This window comes from Rana temporaria, chromosome 2 (assembly GCF_905171775.1).
Source record: "Rana temporaria chromosome 2, aRanTem1.1, whole genome shotgun sequence".
In the NCBI taxonomy this organism is placed as follows: Eukaryota; Metazoa; Chordata; class Amphibia; order Anura; family Ranidae; genus Rana; species Rana temporaria.
Genome location: NC_053490.1, coordinates 504,725,482 through 504,750,161, shown reverse-complemented (window position 1 = coordinate 504,750,161; position 24,680 = coordinate 504,725,482). Strand labels below are relative to the sequence as shown.

The window sequence follows — 24,680 nt, the reverse complement described above, 5'->3', positions numbered from 1 at the left end:
GTGACATGTTGGGTATCTATTTACTCAGCGTAATATCATGGTTCACATTATACAAAAAATTCGCTACCTTTTACTGTTTTTTGTTATTTTTTATAATCATGAAAGGTTTTTTTCCCCAAAAAAATGCGTTTGAAAAATGTATTGCGCAAATACCGGACGAGATAAAAAGTTGCTGCCATTTTATTCCCTAGGATGTCTACTAAAAAAAAAACATATATAATGTTAGGGAGTTCTGAGTAATTTTCGAGCAAAAAAAAAAAGAATTATGATTTGTACATGTAGGAGAGGAGTGCCAGAATAGGCCCGGTATGGAAGTGGTTAAGCGGTAAATTCTATATAGAATAGACAGGTCCTCTTTGATGATTGTTAGGACAAGTACTAATGCGCTCTTTGCTGTATTTTCTGATGCAAAGCAGTCAGACAGCCGCTCAGGACCTCTGGAAATAGATTTTTTTCTGATGGATTGGTAATGAAGAGGTGGACTGGACACGTTTCTACTAGTTGGGCATCTGAATATTTCGGTTGGCTGTCTCTGTGTTCTCCCCGCGCTCTGCTCCAGGGACTTATGTCATAGAAAAATGATCAAACATTGCACAATTTTGTACTTTTTTCTTGGAAATCCCCAGAGGACACTTTCACTTTCCATCTCTCTCTGTTTGCCATTCTCTGATATGTGGAAAGTAACACTTGATGGAAATTCTGTGCGGGCATCACTTATGTAATGGTCAGTATGTTTGTAGAAGGAATTTGCTTCATATTACCACGGCATTGTCTATTCGCTTGTTAGAGGATGACTGATGCAAAATAGATTTTAATATATTTTTAAAGTTATACTAAACACACGCTGCTCAATTTGCCATATCCCTTCTCTTTTTTTTTTATGTAGCGCTACCCCCTCAGGAGCCGCTGGTTAGATTTGGGATCGGCATAATTGTGTTACCCAGGGTTTGACAAATTTGCTTGGAATCTAGGAGCCAGCTAAAAAAGTCAGGAGCCAGAAAACGCACCCGTCCCGACGAGCTTGCGCGCAGAAGCGAACACATGCGTGAGCAGCGCCCGCATATGTAAACGGTGTTCAAACCACACATGTGAGGTATCGCTGCGATTGGTAGAGCGAGAGCAATAATTCTAGCCCTAGATCTTCTCTGTAACTCAAAACATGCAACCTGTAGAATTTTTTAAATTTCGCCTATGAAGATTTTAAAGGGTAAAAGTTTGTCGGCATTCCACGAGCGGACGCAATTTTGAAGCGTGACATGTTGGGTATGAATTTACTCGGCGTAACATTATCTTTCATAATATTAAAAAAAATGGGGATAACTTTACTGTTGTCTTATTTTTTAATAAAAAAAAAGTGTAATTTTTTCCCAAAAAAGTGCGCTTGTAAGACCGCTGCGCAAATACGGCGTGACAGAAATTATTGCAACGATCGCCATTTTATTCTCTAGGGTGTTAGGATAAAAAATATATATAATGTTTGGGGGTTCTAATTAGAGGGAAGAAGTGAAAAATGGTGAAAAATTACATTAGAATTGCTGTTTAACTTGTAATGCTTAACTTGTAATACCAACGGCTCACCACCAGATGGCGCCAGCTCACCTTCCAAGCCAAGTCGCCAGGACACCATTTCTAGTCGCCATGGCGACCTGGCGCCCGGGATTTGTCGAGCCCTGGACTGTTACCTCTGTGATGTGTCTAGGGGTAATGACGATGATGAGAGCAATGACGGAATGTCCAGACAATTGGTTGACGTTTTCTGTGCCTTTATTTTGGGTCAAACATGACCAATAGTCAACTTGAGGTAGATAGGATAGGTTGGTGAAAAGGAGAGAACTTTGCAGATTCAGGCCTATGGATAAAAGAAGCAGTCCTGCCTCAAATGATTAATCTTGCTTCGTCGCCACTCCAGCCGGAGTGGGTGTAGTGCCCCTGGACAGGTCCCTCTCACAGGCCTGGCAGCCGGAGGGTCACTCGGAACGGCTGGGAAGGAACAAGTCTCTGCCACCGACTTGGCTCTAGTAAACTTTAGATTAGTAGTGAGACCTCTGCCACAGGCCCAGTACTCAGGAACATGGATGATAGAGCGAATCCTCCCAGTAAACACAATTTCGCCTGAATCTTCCTCAGGTAGAACTTGTTAGCTTGGGGTCACCGACTGACAGTTTGCAACATACAACCTGTCAGTGTCCGGTCACCCAGATCCCCGATGGATCGTCTAAGCCCTGTTGGATCACCTGCCTCCGGGTTCACCTCAGACCGTCTCCCCACCGAACAGCACAACTCGATTGGGATCTTCTTGATAAGAGATGGGGGACCCAGTAAGTCACTGGGGCCCCTTGGCAGCATCAGTTGCTCCGGGCCATGAGGGCCCAGAGCCAGGAACTCTGCGTAACACGTGCGCCCTGGCCTGGTAGGCCATATCGCCGGGGCCCGTGATGTGCGCACACCCTAAGGCTGCATTCACACCTCGGCGTACTAAATCGCGGCGTTTTGTACCGCGATTTGCGGCGACAAAACGCCGCGATTTAATGCAGCCTTCACCCCCTCTATGGAGATGGTTCACATCTCCTATGCCGAACGCCGAAAGACGCCTGAAAAAAAGGTCCGGGACTTTTTTCAGGCGGCAGGCGTTTGGCGTGGAGATGTGAACCATCTCCATAGAGGGCAATGTTACATCATCCCTCTGGCGTGTCGGGGCGGCAGCGGGCGTCACACTACAGGCGTAAAAAACGCCTAGGTGTGAATGGGCCTTTAAGGTGGGTGCCACACCTGGAACCAGGAACCTGCGAAGACCCCAAAAAATGGTGTCCACCACATAAATAACCTCCCCCAGCATGCCCCGCGAGGGAAACACTCCTCTGATTGGCTGCTAGGAAAAGGCGCCTCCGCCTGGATCCCTCTGGCGCCACCTGCCATCCAGAGATGGAACTACATCTCTGGAGCACAGAATGACCCATAGGACAGTTCAGGGCTGGAAACAGCCGAATTTAAACAAATCAACATGGATGAGAGAAAATAACACTCTCATCCTACTAAATTGGACATAGCACCTGTACTGAAAAGTACACAGGCGCTACATTTATATGGATGATAGCACTGTATTTTAATAAGAAAGAAAAATCGAAGAACTGTTTTTAATGCAGCATTACCACATCTTGGTGGTCTGTCACGCTATCATCTTCGCAGGACTGATGGCGGGAGGTAGGACAGTTCTGGAGGGAGGGCGGAAGCTGCCCGAGGTACACAAGCCAGTGATTGTTTGCCAGGATGAAGAGCGGTCCAAGCAACTATTCACCAGCTTTGCAGCTTCCCATCGTCCATTCAGAGCTGCTGTGCCTCTCGTCTGTGTAAGTTAGGGGAACTGTGAAAGGGGGGCTGAGGACATTAGTGTGAAGGAGGGTAATGTGTGGGCTGACAACAGTAATGTCGGGAGGGGGGTACTGAGCACTGTAATGTCGGGAGGGGGGTACTGAGTACTGTAATGTCGGGAGGGGGGTACTGAGTACTGTAATGTCGGGAGGGGGGTACTGAGTACTGTAATGTCGGGAGGGGGGTACTGAGTACTGTAATGTCGGGAGGGGGGTACTGAGTACTGTAATGTCGGGAGGGGGGTACTGAGTACTGTAATGTCGGGAGGGGGGTACTGAGTACTGTAATGTCGGGAGGGGGGTACTGAGTACTGTAATGTCGGGAGGGGGGTACTGAGTACTGTAATGCCAGAGGGGGGCTGAGTACTGTAATGTCGGGAGAGGGGTACTGAGTACTGTAATGTCGGAGGGGGGCTGAGTACTGTAATGTCGGGAGAGGGGTACTGAGTACTGTAATGTCGGAGGGGGGCTGAGTACTGTAATGTCGGGAGAGGGGTACTGAGTACTGTAATGTCGGGAGGGGGGCTGAGGACAGTAATGAGGGGAACTGAGTACTGTAATAGGAGGCTGAAGACAGTCATGTGAGGGGAAGGTTGAGGACAGTAATGAGGGGGGCTGACTACTGTTAAGGGGGGCTGAGGACAATAATGGGGGGGGGGGCTGAATACTGTAATACAGGGCTCGACAAATCCCGGTCACCATGGCGACTAGAAATAGTGCCCTGTCGACTTGGCTTGGAAGGTGAGCTGGCGCCATCTGGTGGTGAGCCGTTGGTATTACAAGTTACCACCAGATGTGAGCTGGCGCCATCTGGTGGTGGCCGTTGGTATTACAAGTTAAGCATTACAAGTTAAACAGCAATTCTAATGTAATTTTTCACTATTTTCACTGCCATCTTCTTCCCTCTAATTAGAACCCCCAAACATTATATATATTTTTTATCCTAACACCCTAGAGAATAAAATGGCGATTGTTGCAATACTTTCTGTCACGCCGTATTTGCGCAGCGGTCTTACAAGCGCACTTTTTTGGGAAAAAAATAAGACAACAGTAAAGTTATCCCCATTTTTTTTTAATATTATGAAAGATAATGTTACGCTGAGTAAATTCACACCCAACATGTCACGCTTCAAAATTGCGTCCGCTCGTGGAATGCCTACAAACTTTTACCCTTTAAAATCTTCATAGGCGACGTTTAAAAAAATCTACAGGTTGCATGTTTTGAGTTAGAGGAGGTCTAGAGCTAGAATTATTGCTCTCGCTCTACCAATTGCGGCGATACCTCACATGTGTGGTTTGAACACCGTACATATGCGGGCGCTGCTCACGTATGTGTTCGCTTCTGCGCGCAAGCTTGTCGGGACGGGGCGCGTTTTCTGGCTCCTAACTTTTTTAGCTGGCTCCTAGATTCCAAGCAAATTTGTCAAACTGCTGTAATGGGGGAGGATGAGTACTGCAATGGGGAAGGCAGAGTGATGTTAGGGGGTCTGAGGACAATGTGGGGGGGGGGGGCTGGGGACTGTAATGGGGGGGCTTTGTAAATGTATCTTGATGTGGTGGGGGGGGGGTATTTTGATTTAAAGGGAAGGGAACTGTGATGTGCAGTGGGTACTGCGGATGCTGATGTAAGGGTGGGATTGTGATATGGGGCTCAGTTCAGGGCTGTGCATGCGCATTTCATTGTTAGGTCAGCCCATTCATTTTAATGGAGTGCACTACCGATGAGAAATATGGGAAAATAAGTCCCTGACCCCCCCCCCCCTTTTTTTTTTATATATATATTGCGCAGCACCAAGCTACGTGCTGTTGCAGGACCGTGTGGTTTGGCACATGCATGCGCTAAAGTGTGGTGTGTTCCTCTGCAGTTTGGGAACATGTGCAATTTCCCCTGCGTTTTTCAGCTGCAGAGATGGGGACGCCTAGGAGGAAGGCGTGCTGTGATGTCATATCACAAACATGCGATTCGAACCTCTGCTGGAAGAAGATTTTACTAACCAGACCTCCGTGAAATTTAATTCAGTACCCCTGGTCTAGGGGATTTTTATTTATTTTTTGCTCCCTGTCTGTGCCAGAAACACCAGCAAACGAATGGTTTCTCCTTTACAAGTGGACGGAACCCTACAACACAAATGAAGGTCATCAACATACAGAAGTAGGACAGTGTCACTGTGCTTCGGTTTCCACTGAGATTTGGGATAATGCAGCATTTTATTCTGAGGGGGGGGCTTGCCATACCCTGGGGGAGCCTCTTCCATGTATACTGTTGCCCAGCCACGGTGAATGCAAAATGCGGACACTATGCTAATGGAAACAGAAAAATATGCATTGGCCAAATCCATAAGAGAAAAACAAGTAGCTGCAGGAGGAATTTGAGTTGGCAGAGTGTGCAGATTTGGAACAATAGAAGTATCTATTAATTTATTCACTTCCCGTAGATCATGTACCAACCGGTATACAGGTCTTTGTCCTGGTTCACCTTTCTTTTTTTACTGGAAGTAGATTGGTATTTGCAGGTGAAGTACATTTTGGCAACTACATCCTTTTCTGGATATTTGTCAAGTTGTAATTGTATCCCGTCCAGTGTTGCCAACCTACCGGATTGGAATTTACTGATATGACACCCAAAATTTACTGGCACAACCCAGTTTTTACTGGTGTTTCAAAAAAGTTCAAAAATTACAGTTTTAAGTGCAAATGTCAGTATTTAGTCTTCAAACAAATACAATATTCAATTAGCAACGTGATTTAACCACTTAAGACCCGGACCAAAATGCAGCTAAAGGACCAGGCCCCTTTTTGTGATTCGGCACTGCGTCGCTTTAAGGCTGCATTCACACCTGAGCGTTTTGTCGCCTGAAGCGCGACGCTCAAATACGCTAGAGGGGAAAAAATACATTATACCCTATGGAGATGGTTCACATCTGCACGCCGAACTACTGAAGCTCAAACAAGTTCCGGACCCTTTTTTGTCGCGCGAATCGGGCGGTTTGGGCGTATTTGAGCATTTCCATTTCCCATAGAAAGTAATGGAAACGCTCGATTCAAGCGACTAGCGCGACAGCGAGCATTTGCTACGGGCGTTTCGTCGCTTTAATCAATAGAACTTGTCACCCAGGCAGAAGATTAAAAAAATCTACCAACATAGCAACAAGTGATGAAATAATTTTACCTATTGGCTAAAATAAAAAAACGTCGAAGTACAAAAACGTCGGACAACGCTGTATGCAAACGCACAAATAAGCATGAATACGCGCGACAAAACGCCGAAAAAAACGACCGACGCTCAGGTGTGAATGCAATTACTGATAATTGCGCGTTCATGCGACGTGGCTCCCAAACAAAATTGGCGTCCTTTTTTTCCCCACAAATAGAACTTTCTTTTGGTGGTATTTAATCACCTCTGTGGTTTTTATTTTTTGCGCTATAAACAAAAATAAAGCGTCAATTTTGAAAAAAATTAAATATTTTTTACTTGTTGCTATAATAAATATCCCCCAAAAATATATAAAAAAAATAAATTTTCCTCAGTTTAGGCCGATACGTATTCTTCTACCTATTTTTGGTAAAAAAATAATCGCAATAAGCGTTTATAGCAATGTATAGCGTTTACAAAATAGGGGATAGTTTTATTGCATTTTTATTAATTTTTTTTTTTTTTTTTTACTACTAATGGCGGCGATCAGTGATTTTTTTCGTGACTGCGACAATATGGCGGACAAATCGGACAATTTTTACACATTTTTGGGACCATTGTCATTTTCACAGCAAAAAATGCATTAAAAATGCATTGTTTACTGTGAAAATGACAATTGCAGTTTGGGAGTTAACCACAAGGTGGCGCTGAAGGGGTTAAGTGTAACCTCATCTGTGTTTCTAACTGTAGGGGTGTGTGGCTGTAGGTGTGACGTCATCGATTGTGATTCCCTATATAAGGGAACACACGATCGATGACGGCGCCACAGTGAAGAACGGGGAAGCTGTGTTTACACACAGCTCTCCCGTGATCGGTCCCCAGGGCTGAAGAACGGGGACTCCAGCGGCGATCGGGTCCACGAGTCCCGCGGTCATGAAGCTTTGAACCGGGTCACGGGCGCACGCCCACGGCTGGGCATTATACAATCACGTACAGGTACGTGATTGTGCCCAGCCATGCTATTCTGCTGACGTATATCAGCGTTAGGTGGTCCTTAAGTGGTTATGGTAGACATTGAGGCAAAACTATACTTCTCAAGCCCTGTACACACGTCCGGGAATCCCGTCAGGAAAAAAAACTTTGGTTTTCCGGATGGGATTCCTTTTTTTTTTAACAAAAAGATTTTTATTGATGTATAAACAGAGTATATATACAGTTGCCAGACATTGGTTATACATAGATCAGCAGTAAATGCAATTTAGAAACCTGAAAGCAAGTTAAAACCACACATAAGGTGAACGTCTATGCGTGAGCGCGTACTTCCTGTATCCAAATTGACAAGAAAGGAAAATGGTACATAGCTGGAGATAAAGAAAAAGGTTTTTTAGAGGGAGGGAGACGAAGTGCAGATCTCAGATTTCAATAAATACAACATTTGTATACCCCAAGTAACCCCCAGGACCCCCCCCCCCATACAGAAACGCACATGTTGGGGACAATAGCAATAACACTCATTCTACACTTGATACGGATATAAGTTTCCCTAACAGGGCAAGAGGAGGAAGACCTCCACCACTGTACCACGAGATGTGTATTCAGGGGGAAAGAGGGGTGGGGGGGGGGGGGGGGGGGGGGGGGAGAGGCCTCCATTGCCGGATCCAAGGATCTTCGTGGCTCCTGCCACCGCCCCCATGTGACCCAGCGTGGCTCCCAGTGCAACCAGCCCCAAGACCCAGGAACACAGGGGAAATGAAGGGGGAGGAGAGGGGTGACCAGGCCATCCCGAGATGCCTTCCAGCTAGTCTAGCTGCAACTTTTCTGCCTTTACCCAGGCCGCCCAAACCTTTTCGAATTTCCCGGGGCAGTTGCGACCCATATATGTGAGTTTATACAGAGGAAGGGCCGCATTGATCAGTGCCCTCCACTGCTGCACCGAAGGGGGATGGGCCTCCCTCCACTTTAAGAGAATTGCTTTCCTGGCATAGAAAGCAGCGAAGAAGATGAACAATTTCTTTGACTGGGTGCCCGGTAGCAGTGGCAGGGGTTCACAGGGTACACTTATCTTACTGACGGATTGAATCACACTCACCACCCCCTGCCAAAAGGCTTTCATTGCGGGACATGACCAGACCACATGGAAAAAGGATCCCTCCTGTTCTCCACATCGTGGGCAGGTGGGTCTCCGCTGCGGGTATATTTTGGCCAGGCGCTGGGGGGAGTAATAAGCCCTGTGCAAGAATTTCAGTTGGATAAATCTATCCCTGGCAGACACCACCAGGGTAAGATACTGTTGTATCCCTTCTTCCCAGTCATCATCAGCCAGTGTTGGAATGTCCCCCTGCCACACCGAGTATAGCTGAGAGACCTTAGAGGTGTCCAGTCCTATCAATAGCGAGTACAAGGCGGACAAGGGTTTAGTCTCGTCCTCCGCCCTCAGCAAGCGTTCCACCCCTGTAGTCTCCAGAACCACCAGGTCAGGGAATTGCGATTTAAAAGCATGACGCAGCTGAAGAAACCGAAAGAACATCGGGTTCGTGAGTCCCTTCCTCTGCTTCAATTCATCAAAGGTGAGTAGCCTACCTGACGGGGCTATGTCCGCTAGCGTCTTTACCTCAAAGCGAGCCCATAGGGCCGGGTCAGGTATGGTGTGGAAATGTAATAGTCGCGGGTTCCCCCATAGCGGAGTACGCGGAGAATAGCGACCTGGGCCCTGAACCTTGGTCCTAACTACATCCCATACCCGCAGGGTAGTCTTCATAGAAGGTGTGACAGACGGGCTGGACCTAGGTCCCCTATAAATCAGATTGCGGAGTTCAGAGTAGGATCCCAGAAGCGCAGCCTCCAGAGTAGCAGCCGGGTTGGCCGGTTCCTCCGAAAGCCACCACCTGAGTGTGACAAGGACAGCCGCCCAATAGTACTTCTGGAAGCATGGCAAAGCCAGACCGCCAAGAGTGACCGGCAACTGCAGGGTGGACCTGGCTATTCTAGGAGTGCCTCCATTCCAAATGAAGGAAGTGATCACGGCATCCAGTTTCTTGAAATATGTGTTGGGAATAGGGACGGGGGTCTGTCTAAAAATATACAAAAACTTCGGCAAGACAGTCATCTTGACCAGATTGACCCTCCCAACCGGGGTGAGGGGTAGTGTCTTCCAAGCAGCGCACCTCTGAGTCAGGAGGGACAGGACCGGGGTCAAGTTGAGGGGGATAAACTGTCTTAGGTCCCTGTGGATCTCCACCCCCAAATACCTGAATTGCAATACCTGTCTCAAAGGGGTGACCGCCGCCTCTGGAGACATTAGGGCGAAAACGACCGACTTCCCCCAGTTAATGCGAACGCCGGAAAACCTGCCAAAAGTGTCGATAAGCGCGAGGGCCGCTCCAAGGGAGACAGCGGGTTCCCTTAGATACAACAGTGTATCGTCCGCGTAAAGAGATATTTTTTCGTGGATCGGGCCCACAGGAATACCGCGCACCGCCAGGGAGGAGCGAAGGAGGATCGCCATAGGCTCTATAGCCAGAGCAAATAGGCCAGGGGATAGGGGGCAACCCTGCCTTGTACCCCTGTTTAGGCAAAATGGTTGGGAGAGAACCGATCCGGTACGGACCCTAGCAGTGGGCGCCCTATAGAGGGCCTGCACCCATGATACAAACCTGGGACCAAAGCCGAACCGACGCAGGACCTCCCACAGATACGGCCACTCTACTGAGTCGAAAGCTTTTTCCGCATCCAGGGAGGCCACAACGTCGGACTCGGCCAGGGCCCCTTGAGCACCCAAAACCGTGTACAACCTACGGAGGTTTATATCCGTGCCCTTTCCAGGCATGAAGCCGGTCTGATCCTCATGCACCAACGTCAAAATAACCGAATTAAGACGCCTGGCCAGAACCTTAGTGAGGATTTTAGCATCCGCATTCAAAAGCGAGATAGGCCTGTATGAGGCACACAACTCGGGGTCCTTGCCCGGCTTAGGGATCACTACGATGACGGCCTCCGCCATAGAAGGAGGGAGACTGCCATCTTTGAGAGACGCAACCACCATAGCCTGAAGCCTTGGGGCCAGCAACTCCCCGTGCTCCTTATAAAATTCTGGGGGAAGGCCATCCACCCCAGGTGTTTTCCCCGCCTGCAACTCCCCCAAAGCCTGCTGCACCTCCTCAAGGGTTACTCCACTGTCCAGGCGGGTACGGGCCTCATCCGAAAGGCTCGGAAAGGTTAGTTGTCCCAGAAAGGAGTCCAGCTCCTCTCCAGTGTAGTCAACCCTGGACGAGTATAGCGCCTCGTAGTAGGAAGCAAAGCATGCGTTGATGGCCACAGGGTCTACCTCAACCAGTCCGTTAGTATTTTGAATCCTAGCTATGGCAGTAACGGGTTTCTGCTCCCTAGCCAACCAGGCCAAGAGGCGCCCCGTCTTCTCCCCCTGCTCAAAGATGCGCTGCGTTTGGGCCAACTGTCTCTTCCCCGCCTTGGCCACCCTAAGAAGCATAGCTTCCCGATAGGCTGCCTGCATGTCCACGTATGTGACTGGGTTTTGGGTCGCCACATATTGGGCCTCTAAGTCTTGGGCTTTAGCCTCAGCTTCCTCCAAACAGATAGTGGCGGCCCTGCGCTCCCGAGAAATAACAGTCTGATAACACCCCCGTGTAAATGCTTTGAATGCATCCCACCTGTTGCCCTCCGTCGTGGATTCCTCATTGTCACCCCAAAACTCAGAGATGCGTCTGGGGATCTCCGCCGCCACTCTCTCATCCGAGATCCAGTAGCGAGAAAGTCGCCACAGTCTCTCCGATGGGGGCGTTAGGGTCTGTATTGTTAGGAGCATGGGCGAGTGGTCCGAGATACCTCTGGGGAGTATCTGCACCTCCCTGACCCTCGAGAGCATTCCCCCACTGGCATACACTAGATCTATCCTAGACATAGCTCTATAGGAGGTGGAGTGGCAAGTATAGGCTTTAACATCCGGGAACTTCCAGCGCCAAACATCAGTAAAACCGTACAAGGAGGCCCATCGCCGCAGGGGAGAGTCAACGGTAACATCAGAGGACAGCCTATCCATGGATGGGCTTGGGACCATGTTGAAATCCCCTGCAATGATGATATTCTCCGTAGGATACGTGGCCAATATAGGAATCAGGGATTTCAGGAGGGATATTGTAGCCGGTGGCGGTATATAGATACCCAGAATTAGCATTTCAACCGTGTCCACCACAGCATGCAGGAGCACGTATTTACCCTCGGGGTCAGTCTTAACGTCTAGCAGGGAGTAGGACAGGGACTTGTGGATCAATACGCTAACCCCCCTAGCATAGTTGGAGTAGGTGGCGTGGTACGAGTGACCCACCCATTGCTTTCTCAAGCCTAGAATCTTCCTTCCCGTCAGGTGAGTCTCCTGCAGGAGGCATATATGGGGAGAGTATTTCTTGAGGTAGGCCATAACCAACGATCTTTTTATTTTGTCATTTAGCCCGCGGACATTCCACGAGACTAGCCTAATGGGAGCCATTGGGGCAGCTGGGATAATAACAGTGGAGCCAGCGTGGGAGAGGGTACCCCCCCCGACCACACATAAACCGTCACCTCAAGAGCATTGGGCGCCCAGCCTAAGCGCCCCGAGGAGGCCGAGCTAGGCACCCAAGGCATATTACTGCATGTATTAGTCTGGCAAACAAATTGGCAACTCATAAAAACATCAAATAATAAAGAAAAAAACATGAAAACATAACCAAACCGCCCCTCCCCCCCCACCCCGCACGTCCGGGAAAAAGACCGGAGTGCATAAACCCCAAACCAACCCCATCAAACAGTAGGAAGGTCTCCTATGGGAGCAACTGGCAAGGCGACCAGTCCAGAGGTACCAGAAGAGCAAAAACCTGGCTCTGCAGCAACCTCGGAAGAGGATACCGCTCCCAGACCCATACAGAGCACTGGATAACATTGGATCCACCCATAGCATAGTGATTGAAATATGATCATCTTAAACGAATGTAAAACATAAAAAATTAAAGGCACAAAACGGTTCTCCTAGTCTACACTAGGGGCACACACTTAAACATTATAACGTTACAACCCATGTCCCGGTCAGCATCAGCTCGGAAGAGCCCCACCGGGCCCCCCCACCCCCCAACCGTTCCCACTCCCGATCTGTCCTGAGTCCCCCATCCTCTAATGCACCTCCACCAAACCTGAGGTCCAGCAGGCCGGCACCAACAGTGCCATGTGTGTTACCCATGGAGGGTCATGCGAGGGAACAGGCAATGGACAGGGGGGGAGGAATTGGCGGGGGCCTCTGGCCACGCACGCCATAAAGGCACAGCTCTGTCCCCCATTCCACGTGGCAGGTAGCAAAGAGAGCAACGTTCATGTGCAGCCACTTTTAAGGGGAAAAAAATCAAAATAAGAGGGGGAAGGGAGCAGGGTGGGGATCACATCCAAAACAACACCGTTACCGATGCCGGGGCAGGGTGTCCAGCCAGTGAGAAGCTTCTTCCGGCGAAGTAAAGTAGCGGGTGGACTCGCCGTCAATGACCCTCAAGCGAGCCGGGAACAGCATACTATATTTCAGGCCTTTAGCTCGGAGCAGCACCTTGACATGGTCGAATGTCCTGCGAAGCCTCTGGGTGTCCAAGGAGTAGTCCGGGAACATCATCAGCCGCGTGTTTTCAAAGCGGAGTTCCCCCACTCTCCTGGCCTCTCTCAGCGCCAGATCCCTGTCGCGAAAGTTGAGCAGACGGAAAATAAAGGTGCGCGGGGGGGCCCCAGGCACGGCGCGGCCCGGTGGCATCCTGTGGGCCCTCTCAGCCACGAAGTGCGGGGAAAATTGGGCCTGTGGCAGCAAATTCCTGAGCAGAGTTTCAGTGAACGTCGTCGGGTCTTGGCCCTCCGCCCCCTCCGGGAGACCCACCACACGGAGATTATTTCTCCTGCTGCGGTTCTCGCTGTCTTCTGCCCGCGACTCTAGGGCCTTCACTCTCACCTGGAGAGTATGTATGGATGCACGGTGATCGCGGATGGAGTCCTCCGAATCCCCGACCCGCCGCTCCGCCTCCCCCAGCCGCTCCCGTATGCCATCCAGGTCCCTCCGCAGGAGCCCGAGGTCCAGCTGCAGGGTGTCAATCTTACCCGTGAGGGTGGTCTGGCAGCCTTGTATCGCCAGCATGAGCGCCTGGAAGCGGTCTTCCTCCGATGCGTTTGCCGGGGGAGGCGCCGTCTGGGATGCCATGTGCGCGCGGCCTACAGGAGTCAGCGGCAGTTTCGGCTGGGGACTTGCTTTAGTCGTGGAGCCTCCTTTCCGTCCAGAGCCGGCCTTGCCCTTACGCATACCCGAGTGCCTCCAGCTTCAATCAGGGTAAAAGGTAGTGGTGGATCCCTGGAATAACGGGTAAACGGGTCGTGATGAGCGGAGCTCCTCTAGCACACGTCCGTCTAGGTCGCCATCTTGGCCACGCCCCCCCCGGATGGGATTCCTGGCAAGCTTGCCGTGTATACAGCCGGCCATTCAAAAGAACCGCCGTTGTTTTGAATGGCAAGAACGCCGGTGACGTCATCGACTACGACGAGTCTGCACTTGTCACATTCGATGCCCTCGCCGCCATCTTGCTACACCCCACAGTAAACTTGTATGCTACCGCGCAGGCGTCAAACTCTTATCGAGCATGCGTGGGTTTCCAATGGAACAGGTAAGACTACAGATGACCGTTTTTCTCGGCAGGAAACACTCTGCCGGGAATCCCAACGGGAAAATAGAAAGCAGGTTTCCCGACGGGAAAATAGGGAGCATACACACAGCCGGGATTCCCGGCCAAATGCTCTCCTGGCTGTTTTCCTGCCAGGAAAACTGGTCGTGTGTACGAGGCTTTATTTTATTTTTAATCTGGTATGTAAGTAGCTTGGGGACACGACTCGGGGGCAAGAAATTTGAATGGGCAGGCACATGCACATGAAATTGACTCTCACAGTGTCCAGGGCACGATGACATCACTCCCTCGCATGCACGCAGGAGCCGCCGTTTCCAGCATGGGCTCTGGAGGTCCAGCCTGTGATGTCATTGGCTGCATGCACGCTGAATATCTTATAAAATGTGCAAGTCTGAATGGACACAGGGAGCTGTGACTCGGCTTGGGTGCCCCCATAGCAAGCTGCCTGCTGTGGGGACACTGAACTGGAGGGAGGGGCCAGGATCACAGAAGAGGAGGATCCGGGCTGCTCTGTTCAAATCCACTGGAACAGAGCAGGCAAGTATGACATGTTTGTTATTTTTATGGGGGGAAAAAACAAGCTTTTACAATCACTTTAACCAAAATATGGTCAGAATTCAGAAGGGCTAGGTGAATGCTTGTGATATAGACCCCATAGTGCTTTTTTTGTGATCCCTGTTGGCTCTGTGACTAGCAGCTTCGGTTGCGTGTGTGACTAGCAGCTTCTGCTCTCTGTACGTCGTGCGGAGGTCTTCTTCATAAATAGAAGATGTCTCATCGTTTTTCAGATTTGGAACCACCAAGTGACATTTGGATCAGGAATCAGAAAGGAAATCTTTCAGCAACCTGGAACTGGAAAATGGACTATGACAACATGGAAGTGAATTTTACTGTGTTTTATCAAGAGTACGTAATGGTTACAGTCATGTTTAGACTTTAAAGAGCACCTGTAGTGCTTAAAGTGGAGGTTCACCCAAAAAATAAATTTTTAACATTAGATTGAGCCTATTTAAGGGGAGCAGAAACGGGTATTTTTTTTAAAATCAATGCCGTACTTGGCGTTTTCGAGATAGATGTTCTCCCGCCGCTTCCGGGTATGGGCTGCGGGACTGGGCGTTCCTATTTGGTTGACAGCCTTCCGACTGTCGCATACAGCGCGTCACGAGTTTCCGAAAGTAGCCGAACGTCGGTGCGCAGGCGCCGTATAGAGCCGCACCGACATTCGGCTTCTTTCGTCAACTGGTGACGCGCTGTATGCGACCGTAGGAAGGCTGTCAATCAAATAGGAACGCCCAGTCCCGAAGATCATACCCGGAAGCGGCGGGAGAACATTTATCTCGAAAACGGTAAGTATGGCATTGATTTTAAAAAAAATACCTGTTTCTGCTCCCCTTAAATAGCCTCAATCTAATGTTCAATTTTTTTTTTCGGGTGAACTCCCTCTTTAAGAAATTTTACATGAGACAAAGAGGGGTAAGGAGAAGTAGGCATCGCCATTTATTTTCCCATTAATAAAGTTTTTCTTGCGAGGTTTGGAAAGGATGCCTCTTAAAGTGGTTGCCAACCCTCTGATCATACTTTCACCTACAGGTAAGCCTACATTGAGGCCCCATACACACGAGAGGATTTATCCGCAGATACGTATCCGCGGATAAATCCTCTCGAGGATTTCAGAAGATTTCTATGCGATGGCGTGTACACACCATCGCATTGAAATCCGCGCTGAAATCCTCTGGCGATGACGTGTCGCGCCGTCGCCGCTATTATGACGCGGCGACGGGCGCGACGCTGTCATATAAGGAATTCCACGCATGCGTCAAATCATTACGACGCGTGCGGGGAATCCCTTTGGACGGATGGATCCGGTAAGTCTGTACAGAAGAGCGGATCCATCCGTTGGAATGGATTCCAGCAGATGGATTTGTTGTGCATGTCAGCAAATATCCGATCTGCTGGAATCCATCCCAGAGGAGATTTCTCCGCGGAAACAGATCCGCTGGCGTGTACACACCATAGTATCTATCCGCAGAAACCCATTTGCTGGGATTTATCTGCGGATGGATTCTATCGTGTGTATGGGGCCTGAGGCTTACCTGTAGGTGCTTGCAATATCTCCTTAAAGCAGAGGTTCACCCTAATAACATGTATATCTGACCAACTCCCTTATATTCGTAACAAGTACTGTCCGCAATTCGTTTTTTTTTTATGCTGTGCGTACCTTGTAATCCATCTTTTCAATCTACTTCTCCCCGCGGGAGTAGGCGTTTCTATGCCTAGGGGGATTGTCATCTGAGAGGTCGCCCAAATGATTGACGTCTGTTCCCCCCGGCGGATAAGGCCCCGCCCCCCGTATTGCGTAGGCGCACACGAGTTACGAGATTTCCAAAACCCCGTAACTCGTGCGCCAATGCGGGGGGCGGGGCCTTATCCGCCGGGTGGAACAGACGTCAATCATCTGTGCGACCTCCCAGATAACAATCCCCCTAGGCATAGAAACGCCTACTCCCGCGGGGAGAAGTAGATTGAAAAAATGGATTACAAGGTACGTACAGCATAAAAAAAAAAAACAATTGCGGACAGTACTTACGAATATAAGGGAGTTGGTCAGATATACTGTACATGCTATAAGCCCCCGTTCACACCTAGGCGTATATACGCCTGTAGTGCGACACCGCAGCCGCCCCTGAGAGGCTGGAGGGATGATTTCACATTGCCCTCTATGGAGATGGTTCACATCTCCACGCTGAACGCCGAACGCCGTACGCCTGCCGCCTGAAAACAAGTCCCGGACCTTTTTTTCAGGCGGCTTTCGGCATAGGAGATGTGAACCATCTCCATAGAGGGGGTAAGGCTGCATTCACAATCGCGGCGTTTTGTCGCCGCAAATCGCGGTACAAAACGCCGCAATTTGTCGCCGCAATTCGCGGGACAAAACGCCACGATTTTGTACGCCAAGGTGTGAATGCAGCCTTAGGGTGAACCTCCGCTTTAACCTACATGGTTAAGGAGATATTTGCAGAATATCAGGCAGGCGCATTTGTCAACAACAGCGTAAGGCGCATGCGCGCCGTAGACCACGGCGCAGGCACACTGAGCGTGCCGGGTCTGGAATGGAAATATGCCGGAAAGTGCCAGTTCCGCGCGGGAATCGTGCCGGTTCCGCGCGCGCGGGAGTGACGTCATACCCAGAAGTAACCTCCGGGAGAGATGGCTGCGACTGGAGGAGAAGAGGAAGGCTTCGGGGGCTTCGATCTAAGGTAAGTAACACATAATGAGCTAGTATGCTAGTCATACTCGCTCATTATGCCTTTGTCTTGCAGTTTTTTTTTTATTTAAAAATATTTGTGTTTACAACCGCTTTAAGCCCCGTACACACGTTCGGAATTTCCGACAGAAAAAGTCCAATGGGAGCTTTTGGTCGGGAACTCCGACCGTGTGTATGCTCCATCTGACTCCGTACACGCATCCGACTGCGTGTACGGGGCATTCGATTTATTAAAGTGAACCTATTAGTCATATTTAAAATGTAAAAGTGGCCTGCCTGTTTTCTCAGATGTCACTTTTTAGCAATTCTACTAACAAACCTTCAGTGCTGTGAAAGAGTATTTGCCCCCTTTATGAACAAAATGAAGGTTTTGGAGTGGCCTAGTCAAAGTCTTGGTTTAACGACTTGCCAACCAGCCGCCGCAGCATGTCCGTTTTTGTCCGATCTCACCAGATACGTCGCCATTCGTCCTGGCGGATCGGATCGCCATACGCCTGATTTTAGCGGATCGGATGTCACCGCTGGCACCCAATGCTGCTCCACATGATGCTAGAAAAGAGAGGGAGAAGAAGAAAGGTAAGAGAAGTAGGGGAGAAACATAGAGAAGAACTGGGTGTGGGTAGGGAGTATACCGCCTGAACCCAGTATTTGGAAGGTCCTTAGCCGAGAAAAGACAGTTTGAAAGTGTGAGGAATCCAAAAAGAGTATCCAGGTAGATTATGTGGCCCTGTAGACGTAGAATTTGTCATGATGTTGTGCTACCAGTTCCTCCAAACGCTGTATACAAGCGAGTTCATCAATCCACTGCGGTCGTTGAGACATCCACTGGTTGCAATGAATGGACTGTCCTAAACGCAATACAGCTACTTAGGTGTGAACAGAGCCAAATGCCGCGTACACACGATCGGAAATTTCCGACAAGAAAACCGTGGATTTTTTTCCGACGGAATCTTGGCTCAAACTTGTGTTGCATACACACGGTCACACAAAATTCCGACCGTCAAGAACGCGGTGACGTACAACACGACGACGAGCCGAGCAAAATGAAGTTCAATGCTTCCGAGCATGCATCGACTTGATTCCGAGCCTGCGTGTTTTTTTCATCTTTCCGATGAGAACTTTTCTTGTCGGAAAAATTGAGAACCAGCTCTCAAATTTTTGCTGTTGGAAATTCCGACAGAAAAAGTCAGATGGGGCCTACACACAGTCGGAATTTTCCGACCAAAAGCTCACAACTAACTTTTCTTTTCGGAAATTCCGACCGTGTGTACGCGGCAAAAGTGACATGAATGGTAGACCCAGATATATAGGCAGCCTAATATATGTAAATCTCAACTTCTTATTTAAAAGTCAAGTCTTGCCCCTACCTATTGGCCCTTCAATGTAAAGAGGTGGAAGAGGGATTGGGGCTGAGTTCTAAAACTTTATGTATGTTACACCGTTCTGATTAATCACATTTCATATTGGTTTAAAGGTTTGGGATGGCAGCCAGTGAAATTCCTGGATGTGTTCACATTGAAGAACCTGAGTGCAATATTCCTTCTGAATTATTGGATTTCAGTAAAAATTACACGCTGCATGTGAGAGTTGAAACGCCTCAAGGAAACGAGCAGTTTGGTTCTGTAAACTTCCAGCCAAACCTCACTGGTAAGCAAACTCGCCATAGACCAGCAATATAAAGCAGCCCAACTTTATCTAAACTGTCTCTCAAACTAGTAGAACAGGCCCAGATTCTGAAAGGGCTTACGACGGCGCAACGCAATGTGCGCCGTCGTAAGTCCTATGTGCGCCGTCGTATCTATGCGACTGAATCTTAGAATCAGCTACACATGGATAACCATTAGATCCGACAGGCAGAAGGCTCTTACGCTGTCGGATCTTAAATGCAATTTTTTTTTTCGACGCTAGGTGTCCCCGTCGTGTATGCAAATTAGCAAAATACGCGAATTCCCGAACGTACGCGCGGTCGACGCAGTGAAGTTACGACGTTTACGTTAGATTTGCGATGCGTAAAGTTGCCCCTGCTATATGGGGGGCAACCAATGTTAAGTATGGCCGTCGTTCCTGCGTCGAAATTAAAAAATTTAGGTTGTTTGCGTAAGTCGTCCGTGAATGGGGCTGGACGCCATTTACGTTCACGTCGAAACCAATGACGTCCTTGCGACATCATTTAGCGCAATAAAAGAAAAGCAGTCTATATGCCTCATTCAAAGTCCCCAACCATTTCTATGTCATTTAGAGCAATGCACGTCAGGAAATTTTAGGGACGGCGCATGCGCAGTACGTTCGGCACGAGAACTCGCCTAATTTAAACGCCCCCTACCCAGCTCATTTGAATTAGGCGGGCTTGCGCCGGGGGATTTACGCTATGCCGCCGCAACTTTACAGGCAAGTTCTTTGTGAATAAAGCACTTGCCTGTAAAACTTGCGGCGGCGTAACATAAATGACATACGTTACGCCGCCGCAGTTTTACGCCATTCTACAAGAATCTGGGCCACAGTGTTTATGCTGCTTCCGCAGCAACGATTTCTGCGGGTGTTGGCCTAGTCCATGCAGACAGGCACATACCCCTAGTGTGGTCATCGACCTGTTGCTCCCTACCAGCACAGGGTCATGGATAATGAATGGGGTATCACTGCTACTCCTGTATGAGGCCCAGGCAGTTGGGTGAATTGGATGTGGGCAGGAGGGAGGCTGATTGGCACCACGTGGGGCAAATACTGTAACTGATCCCCTATATGGCGGTCTCTGCAGCAGCTTAAAGCTGCCGTTTTACTTCTCTCCCTCCTGCTGGCTTTTAGCTGCTGCAGAGAGCAATACAGGGGATTCGTTCCAGTAATTGCCCCCCCCCCCCCACACCACACTGATCATCCTCCCTGTGTACTATACACTTCCCTCTGCTGCCCAAGCCCCCCTGTGTGCCCCCCCACCCCCAAAGTGCTGCCAGGTTCCCTCCTCTCCTTCCCACCAGCAGCTGCAAGCACACAATTAGATCCTTCAGGATAGAGAGTGAGGGAAGGGTCCAGTAAATATGTCACATTTACCAGCCCCTTCCTTTCCTGAATGAACACAATGAGTGTTCCGTACTGATCATTCAATGTTTATTCATAACTGAGCATAGTCAACTGTGTTTATTTGGCGAGGGGCTGTCAGGTTGGCAGCAGCCCAGAGCACAGTGGCCTCCTCAGGAGAATGGAGCCCTAAACTAGGGTGACCAGACATCCCCAGTTTCAGGGGACAGTCCCCTGATTGAGGACACTGTCCCCGGACCAAGTCTGTCCCTGGTTTTGTCCCCAGATTGAATTTAATAGGGGGCAGGGACAATTTCAAAGAAAGTCAGTGCAGAATTAAAATAAAAAAATTAGAATTACACACCCCCGCTCCGCCGTGCCTACTAGCATAGGGGGGTTGTATTTTTCCCATGATCTGTGCCCCTTTCTGATGATCATGTGCTGGTCGGAGCGGAGGGAATATTTCTTCAGTTTCGGGTGCATGCCCATTCAGCTTCGCTCGCATGTTCTTCTGTCTTTGTTCAAATCCTCAATCCTGGCCAGCCACCAGCCTATCTCCTTGCCTTCCCTGGCAGAGTGATCTTCCTCCGCTCCCCATCCAGTAGTAGCCAGGGCCAGAAGAGTAAGACTTGAGAGGCTGTAAGGGGGGGGCAGAGAGTTGCTGATTGCCGCCATTACTAGTAAAGAAAAAATATGTCCCCGGATTTAATTTAAAAAATCTGGTCAACTTACCCTAAACTCTACTCAGCTACCATACCATAAGACCTGTGCACTCCTGCACAATCGGCAGGTGCTGGTTACCATCAAAGCATAGACCCGGGTTTGGAGGCTCATCCCATCCAATCCTCTACAAAGCCTCCAGGGCCCAATCCAGCAATCCCTGAGAAAACTGAAAGGCCAATTTCCTCCAAGTGTGACACACATCCCAGAACCCCTCAACCTGCATGCGTGAGGAACCATGTTGACACATTCTTTCTACACCATGACGCAGCCAGCCCTGTCACTGTATAGTTCCGTTCAGTCGTATCCAACTCTTAAAAGAGGAAGTAAACCCTCAAAAAAAAAAGATACACCCTGCAAGACAAAGGCATAATGAGCTAGTATGCATAGAATACTAGCTCATTATGAATTACTTACCTCAGATCGAAGCCCCGCAGCGGTCCTCGTTCCTGTCCTTCACCGCCACCATCTCTCCCTGAGTAACTTCCTTGTATCGCGGCTCCCGCGCTGTGACTGGCCGGAGTGTCAGGGACTGCACGATAACCGAGCAGCAGAAAGACATGGCACTCAGAGCTTTGGAGAGAGATAAGTAAACACTACAGATATATGGGCCTAGGTCAGGTTTCATGAATGGGGTTTACAACCACTTTAGGAGTGAGGGAGGAAACCAGAGTCCCTGGTGAAAAGCCATTTAAGCACAGGTAGATCATTCACGCGCCATTTAGATGGTGTCCTGGCGAGGATTTCAACCAGGGACCCCAGTGCTGCAAGGCATAAGTGCTAAACCTTTTATTTTTCAAAATGTATTATTATTATTATTATTTTTTTCTAGCTTTACACATAATAACAGTTGATGTTATAGCTCTATTCTCTTAGATAATTGTATTGGTGGTTTGTTAAACCTGTATTGGAGTATTGTGGTCAGTACAGGTTAAAATGAATGCTTAGTGAATTTCCTACTTCCAAATACATGCTGCAAAGATACAATTACTGGTCCGGATTCAGATACCTGAGCGTATCTGTCCGGCCGGCGTAACGTATCTCCGATACGTTACGCCGTTCTAACTTTGGGTGCGAGTTCTTTATTCAGAAAGAACTTGCGCCCTTAGTTACGGCGGCGTAACGTATGTGTTGCGGCGTAAGGCCGCGTAATTCAAGTAGGGATGTAGGGGGCGTGTTTTATTTAAATGTGTCTTGACCCCGCGTTTTTTACGTTTTTATTTGAACGGCGCATGCGCCATCCGTAAAATATCCCAGTATGCATTGCTCTAAATGACGTCGCAAGGACGTCATTGGTTTCGACCTGAACGTAAATTACGTCCAGCCGTATTCGCGAACGGCTTACGCAAACGACGTAAAAATTCAAAACTCGGCGCGGGAACGACGGCCATACTTAACATTAGCTACGCCTCATATAGCAGGGGTAACTATACGCCGGAAAAAGCCAAACGCAAACGGCGTAAAAAAAAAAGCGCCGGGCGGTCGTTCGTTTCTGAATCGGCGTAAAGCCTAATTTGCATATTCCTCGCGTAAAACATACGGAAGCGCCACCTAGCGGCCAGCCTGAAATTGCAGCCTAAGATCCGACGGTGTAAGACACTTACACCTGGCGGATCTTAGGGATATCTATGCGTAACTGATTCTATGAATCAGTCGCATAGATACGACCAAGCGCAATCAGAGATACGACGGCGTATCAGGAGATACGCCGTCGTATCTCTTTCTGAATCTGGCCCACGGTATTTATTGGCGTATAACGCTCACTTTTTCACCCTACAAATCGTTTGCAAATGGTGTGTGCGTGTTATACACCGGCGCTGCAATTTGGGCTGCCTCGGAGAGAACGGGGAGGGGGGCGAGACGAGCGGCAATCTCCTATTTACTCAGCGGCCTCTGTAATAGGAAGTCCCGTCTCCTGGGCTGGCATGGCATTGGACCAGTGTTCTGTCTATCATAGAAGCCAGGCGGGACTTTGTATTAAAGAGGCCGCCGAGTAAGCAGGAGATTCTCGCTGTATGTAATCTGACGGCGCTCATCCCGCCCCCCTCCCTGAGATGAGCATTGATCAGGCTGCATTCATGGTAATGGGGAGGCTGAAGATGGGCATTAATCAAGCTGCATCGATGGGCAATTCTGAGGCTACAGATGGGCATTGATTAAGCTGCATTGATGGGCAATAGTGAGGCTGCATTGATGGGCACTGATCAGGCTGCATTTATGGGCACTGATCAGGCTGCATTGATGGGCACTGACCCTTATTTTGGTTCAAAGTTCTTTATTTAAAACTAGGGATGTCCCGATACCACTTTTTTTTAGGACAGAGTACAAGTACCGATACTTTTTTTCATGTACTCGCCGATACCGAATACCGATACTTTTTTTCATGTACTCGCCGATACCGATACTTTTTTAGAAATGTGTCCATGTATCCCCAAATGCAGCCATGTTTCCCCAAATGCAGCCTTGTTCCCAAATGCAGCCATGTCCCCAAAGAGAAAGCCAAAACTCCCCCCGCCGCCGTCTAATTGATCAGCGCGGGGAACATAACAGCTTTCATTTTAATAGCTGTGTGTTCCCCGCCGCGCGCCGTCATATATAGCCACTCCCCCTTGTCTGGGCACTTTTGATAGACAGATCACCCGTCCAATCCTGGGATGGGTGATCTGTCTATCAAAGTGCCCGGACAAGGGGCTATATATGACGACGCTCTGCGGGGAACACACAGCTATTCGAATGAAAGCTGTTATGTTCCCCACGCTGATCAATTAGACGGCGGCGGGAGGGGACTAGGCGGCAGCAGCAGCTCTCCTCTCCTCCATTAGTGACATACCCAAGGACTGCTCTCCGCCCGCTCTCCACCCGCTCTCCGCCCCTTCTCCACCCGCTCTCAGGTGAAAAAAAAGTATCGGTGAAGCATCGGGAGCATTTGCGCGAGTACAAGTACTCGCGCAAATGCTCAGTATCGGTACAGATACTAGAATCGGTATCAAGACAACCCTATTTAAAATTTAATTTTTTTTCCCCCTGAAACTTCCCTCTTAAAATGAAGGTGCGTGTTACACGCCTGTACGTGTTCTATGCCGATAAATACGGTATTTAAAGTCCACATTACAGAATAGTGAAGCGGGGCGTACAATACTCCTAAATAATTTTATATGTTGTCAATTTTACCAGAATGGCCTCCAACCCCTACTCTTTATGTGGTGCCTAGTGATGGGCTTGTTAAAGGCGATATTTCCACTCCAGTACATCCCGTAGATGCAAAATATATTGTAGTTCTTCAACACATGAACAGCGGTGTAGAGGTAAGTGTTTTTTTTTTTTTTTTAGGGGCTTTCTTTATCATTATGAATAGATATATGCTGCTTCTGAGCTCCCTAAGGTGATCATTAAAGCGGAGTTCCATCCAACTTTTCAAGGTGGTCTTAAACTAAACTAAAACCCCTCGTTTTTGGATATCTATATCTCTCTCTATCTATCTATCTATC

General features: G+C 48.9%; 1 protein-coding gene across 2 annotated transcripts in view; it reads left to right on the top strand.

Annotated features, from left to right (window-relative positions):
• Nucleotides 1–24,680, top strand: part of LOC120927905 (interferon alpha/beta receptor 1-like) — an 86,261-nt gene that overhangs the window by 15,064 nt on the left and 46,517 nt on the right. Inside the window, exons 2-4 of one of the 2 annotated variants that reach the window (XM_040338900.1) lie at nt 14,984–15,101; nt 18,935–19,107; nt 24,367–24,497. In XM_040338900.1, coding sequence (XP_040194834.1) covers nt 14,984–15,101; nt 18,935–19,107; nt 24,367–24,497 — 422 coding nt within the window. The remainder of the gene's footprint in view (nt 1–14,983; nt 15,102–18,934; nt 19,108–24,366; nt 24,498–24,680) is intronic. The other variant, XM_040338901.1, reaches the window with a different exon arrangement.